This window comes from Aphelocoma coerulescens, chromosome 12 (assembly GCF_041296385.1).
Source record: "Aphelocoma coerulescens isolate FSJ_1873_10779 chromosome 12, UR_Acoe_1.0, whole genome shotgun sequence".
NCBI lineage: Eukaryota > Metazoa > Chordata > Aves > Passeriformes > Corvidae > Aphelocoma > Aphelocoma coerulescens.
The window spans coordinates 3,629,530-3,634,402 of record NC_091026.1 but is presented as its reverse complement, the minus strand read 5'-3'; the positions used below and the strand labels follow the sequence as shown (position 1 = coordinate 3,634,402).

Genomic DNA, 4,873 nt, shown 5'->3' with positions numbered 1-4,873 from the left:
AGAGCCCACAAGCTCTCTGGGCAGCCGACTGCCAGGGGCAGGAGCCCTGGAGTGGCACTGCCTGAACAGCCCCTTTCTGCCAACAGTGCCACCCTCGATGGCTGCCCCAGGGCCTGGCATCTGACCCTGCACTTGCTGCAGGAGCCCCTGCCCTGGTTGGGCTCTGACCAAAGGCTCGGACCCATCTCAGAACCTCGGTTCCCAAGGGGGCAGCCTCAAATGGGTGGCGTGGGACTGAGGCCATCGCTGCCCCCATTTTGGGTGCACGTTGCTGATGTCAGAGTGGCCATTGTGACCCGTGCGACCAAGGCCACAAGAGGGAACGCTGAGCTCAGGCCAGCGTGTGTCAGTGCGACCTGACAACGGGAGGGGAAGGTAGGACAGGGACAGGGCTGCCCAGGGGCCAGAGGGGCCCCACACCTCGGGGCTCTGGGCCTGTGCTGCAGGCTCACCTGCCTCTTCCTTCCCAGACGCAGCAGAGGAACATCCACGGGAGACAGCAGTGTTCCTCGACGCTGTGACGGGAGGAGAAGGCGGACTGGAGCAGGGCTCACGCAGGGCTCACCAGGGAGTAGTGCCCTCGTGGCTCTGGGCCTGTTCTACAAACTCCCCACACTCTTCTTTCTCCCACAAAAGGAGAGGACGAGCCCCTGGAGAAGACCGCGGTGTTTCTGCACAGGGACTCACTGCTGACAAGAGCCATGGCAGAAGGGAAGCAGGAGGCCCCTGATGCCAGAGAGCCAGGTGAGGGCAAAGCAGCCCTCCCGCAGGCTGGCACAGGGGCTGTCGGGGCAGCCAGCGTGGGGCCCGGAGCGGAGGCAGGGGGAGGCAGGAGCTGCCCAGCCATGCTGGGGCTGGGAGCCTCCTTCCTCCCCAAGGGGGGCCCAGCCGGGCCAGGGGGCAGCTGTGGGGACACCCGTGCCCGCGCTGTCCCCTGCTCCCCAAGGCCTCCAGGCCTGCCCATCAGCCAGGCAGGCAGGGCCAGAGCAGCCCTTGGGGCCGATGCTGCGGGCTAAGAGCCCCGCAGAGGTGCCCGGTGCCATTGGCTCTGTCCCCTGCAGCATGCCTGCTGTGCCGCCGCGCAGAGGCTGACCTGGACATCTGCGGCGACAAATGGGAGAAGCACGGGCTCTGTGCCCACGTCTTCTGCCTGGTGAGCTGCGCTGAGCCTCTCTCCAGCACTGCAGTGGGCAGCCCCTGCCACTCTCTCCTCATCAGCTCCCTGCCTTTGCCACAGAATTTCGCCAGCCTCATTTTTCAACAAGACAGTGATCGGATTGGACTCAAGGGGTTTCGCCCTCGCGATATCCAACTTGCAGTCAGCCGGGCGGCTCAGCAGGTGAGAGCCTGACAAGAGCAGGGAGGCTTGTGCCAGGCGAGGTTTGCCAGGGCTTAGCCCAGACCCCACAAAAGAAAGGCCGGCCCTTCCCACCAGCTGTGGGACAAAAGTCTGGCTCCCAGCAGCTCCACAGAGGCTCTGGCACAGGAGCCTCTTCCTCCAGGCGGGTCTGTGGGCTGAGACCCAGCAGCGGCCACAGTCCTGCGCCCTGCCCGGAGCCGTGGGGCTGCCTGGGGAGGCCCGAGGCTGCCTCTGATGGGGCTGCTTGGCTCTTTCCAGCACTGCTGCGTCTGTGGGGAGACTGGGGCCACCATCATGTGCTGTCACGAAGACTGCGACAGATGGTTCCACCTGCCCTGTGCCAAGGAGGGTCACTGTGTGACTAACTACATAACCCCATACAGGTACGTCCTCTCCCGTTCTGGCCACCCCTGCAGAAGGACCCAGCACGTCTCACTTTGCCCATCCCTTTTCCCCCAGGTCCTACTGCCCTGAGCACTCCCCAGAACAGGATGCGACGGTGATTCCGGAGCCGGGCACCGAATGCCCCATCTGCATGGAGCCTGTGGAGGAGAGAAAGAGCTACACAACACTGGTGTGCCCAGCGTGCAAAAGGGCCTGGTTCCACAGGGACTGCATCCAGGTAGGAGCCATTCCCGCAGCCCCGGGGCACAGCAGGTGCTCAGCAGCACCAGGGCCTTGCTCACACTGCTGCTGTTTGCCCTGCAGGGACAGGCCTTGCGCGCTGGTGCATTGTACTTCCAGTGCCCCCTCTGCAGAGACGATGATGAGTTTCTTGTCCAAATGTTCATCATGGGGATCCGAATCCCCTTCAGGTCGGTGTCCTTCTGCCTGGCTCACAACACAGGAGGGGGCAGCTGCTGTGCCAGGGCCTGCCCCCGCAGTCCTGGCCCTGCCCTGTCCCGTGAGTTTGGGCTTCAGCTTCACGCAAGACTTGGAAAAGCACTGGAGGAAGAGCAGGGACAGCCTGTACCTCCAGGATGGTGGAGCAGCACGAGCTCATCGGCTTCTCCTTTCCTCATCAGAGAGCCAACATGGGAGGACAACGATGCCTTTGCAGAATTAGGAGACAGGCACAGCCAGTGCAATGCCAGGAAGTGCCTTTATCCAGGAGGCAGGGAGGAGGCAGAGGAAGAGGGGTAAGTTGGGCAGCTGCACCCCAGGGCTCTGCAGGGAACCTGTGTCTTGGCAAGGGCTCGAAGCAGAAGGAGCCAGAAGAAGAGCTCAGCCGGACAATCCCGAGCTGTGGACGCTTTGTCCTCAGTGCCATGAAACCATTTGTTTTCCCAGGCCCTGGGAACTGCTCCTGTGCTCCTCCTGTGCTGCTGAGGGCACCCACAGGCGCTGCTCTGGCCTCAGAAACGACACACCCAGCTGGGAGTGCGACAGCTGTGCTGATCTGGGCACAGGTATGAGGCAACGCAGCTGCGTGGCCCTGGGCTGGGGTCAGTGCCAAGGCTGGGCTTGGCAGAGCCTGTCCGCTCCTGGAGGGCTGGGGGCACCGCACTGGCCTGGCCTGGCCCAGGCCTGCTGGGCCCCTCTCATTCCTTCTTCCCCTTACAGCCCCCAGGGATGAGCCGGAGCTCTATGCCCCCAGGGATGAACTGGAGCTCAATGTCCCCAGCCTGGCTGGACAGTCAGGATTGGAACCTTCCCATGGATTGGAGCCTTCCCATGGCTCTGCACAATCCGAGGCCATCAGCCCCAACTCTGGCATCCTGGCACCATCGGGTGTGCCTCCCCTGTCTCCATCTCCAGAGACCAGCAAACGCAGCAGCGTCCAACATGCACCAATGGGGCAGCTGCTGCAATCTTCCTCGCTGGAGAGCAGCAGCCCCTGCATGGAGAGTGAGGTGACATCAAGGTCATCAGACACCAGCCATTCCAGAAGCTCTGGGTCTGACCGCAGGCGAAATCGCTCTCGCCGGCAAAGCTGGGCCTCAAATCCACCTGTCCGATCGAGGAGTCGCCGTGACAGGAGCCAGAGCACAGCACCAAGGGCTGAGAGGCCCAGGCACAGAAGGACACCATCGGAGACATCCCCCAGACGCAGCCGCACCCGCCAGCGACGTCGGGCCTCAAATCCACCGGTGCGGTCGAGGAGTCGCCGTGACAGGAGCCAGAGCACAGCACCAAGGGCTGAGAGGCCCAGGCACAGAAGGACACCATCGGAGACATCCCCCAGACGCAGCCGCACCCGCCAGCGACGTCGGGCCTCAAATCCACCGGTGCGGTCGAGGAGTCGCCGTGACAGGAGCCGCAGGACAGCACCAAGGGCTGAGACGCCCAGGCCAAGGGAGACAGCATCAGGGACATCCACCAGGAGCAACCGCTCCCGCCAGCGACGTCGGGCCTCAAATCCACCTGCCCGGTCGAGGAGTCGCCGTGACAGGAGCCAGAGCACAGCACCAAGGGCTGAGAGGCCCAGGCACAGAAGGACACCATCGGAGACATCCCCCAGACGCAGCCGCACCCGCCAGCGACGTCGGGCCTCAAATCCACCGGTGCGGTCGAGGAGTCGCCGTGACAGCAGCCGCAGGACAGCACCAAGGGCTGAGACGCCCAGGCGTAGGGTGACATTGTCGGAGACATCCACCAGGAGCAACCGCTCCCGCCAGCGACGTCGGGCCTCAACTCAGGCCTCGAAAAGCAGCATGTAGTGTCATCTTTTCTTTCTAGTCCGTCTGCTCTCTGCCGTAAGTGAAGGTGAGGAAGCTCAATACAGGGACCTTGAGATTTGCAGGTCTCTGAGAAAAGTGTATTAACTCTTGACATTGCTATTGGCAGGAATCTGTGCTAAATACCTGATTTCTATGTTACCACCTATTAAGTGAAAAGTCACTTAAGGGGGTGGCTAATTAAAAAGGACACTTGCTCCTGCCTTTAGACTCAAACCTCAGATGTTTCCCCACTGCTTCCCCTTGATAGTGAACCACTCCTTAATGGGCTTGGATACGTTTAGGGAGACAGAAGAGCAAGGTGGCTCTTAGGGAAGCTGTCTTTGGAAAGGACATGTGCTGTGTTGCTATCCTTGAACAATCTGATTTCAGGAAAGCCAAAAGGAAGAAGAAAGAAGAGAGTGAGACACTGCCTCAAGTGTCTGAAGAAATCTATTACGACATTGCTGCTGATTTAAAACACTTGTTTGGACCTTCAAAGAACAAACCAGAAAACACTGAGGACATACCCTTGGCACAAAGAGGATGCGCAGGACTCTGTCCCAGCTGACCATCTGGGACCTTTGCCTGCGAACGACGTAGCTCAGGAGTTGAGTGCTTTCACTTTTCCTTCTTCGGAGACACACAGGAGTCGGGCATGAAAGAAGGTAACAGCAGAACCCTTCTAACGGTGCCATTCCTAGGAAGAGCTTAAGGCAGGCACTGCAGAGCAATACGGTGTAAAGAGGGTCTGGATCCAGGGGATTTTCAGCGGCAGAAGCCAGTAATTAGGCAGAAGCATTCTGATCTTCATTTCTACTTGCCAGGCTTGCGGTAGATTAAGGAGAGGTAACTC

At 60.7% G+C, this 4,873-nt stretch overlaps 1 protein-coding gene across 1 annotated transcript; it reads left to right on the top strand.

The window, feature by feature from the left end:
- The first annotated feature begins 701 nt into the window (after window positions 1-701).
- Window positions 702-4,588, top strand: LOC138117765 (G2/M phase-specific E3 ubiquitin-protein ligase-like). The gene is made up of 10 exons (XM_069028321.1): window positions 702-744; window positions 1,062-1,153; window positions 1,238-1,339; window positions 1,619-1,743; window positions 1,820-1,982; window positions 2,069-2,179; window positions 2,390-2,499; window positions 2,651-2,769; window positions 2,924-3,745; window positions 4,323-4,588. Exons 1-10 carry the CDS (start codon window positions 702-704, stop codon window positions 4,586-4,588), a joined length of 1,953 nt encoding a protein of 650 aa, XP_068884422.1.
- Window positions 4,589-4,873: the final 285 nt, after the last annotated feature.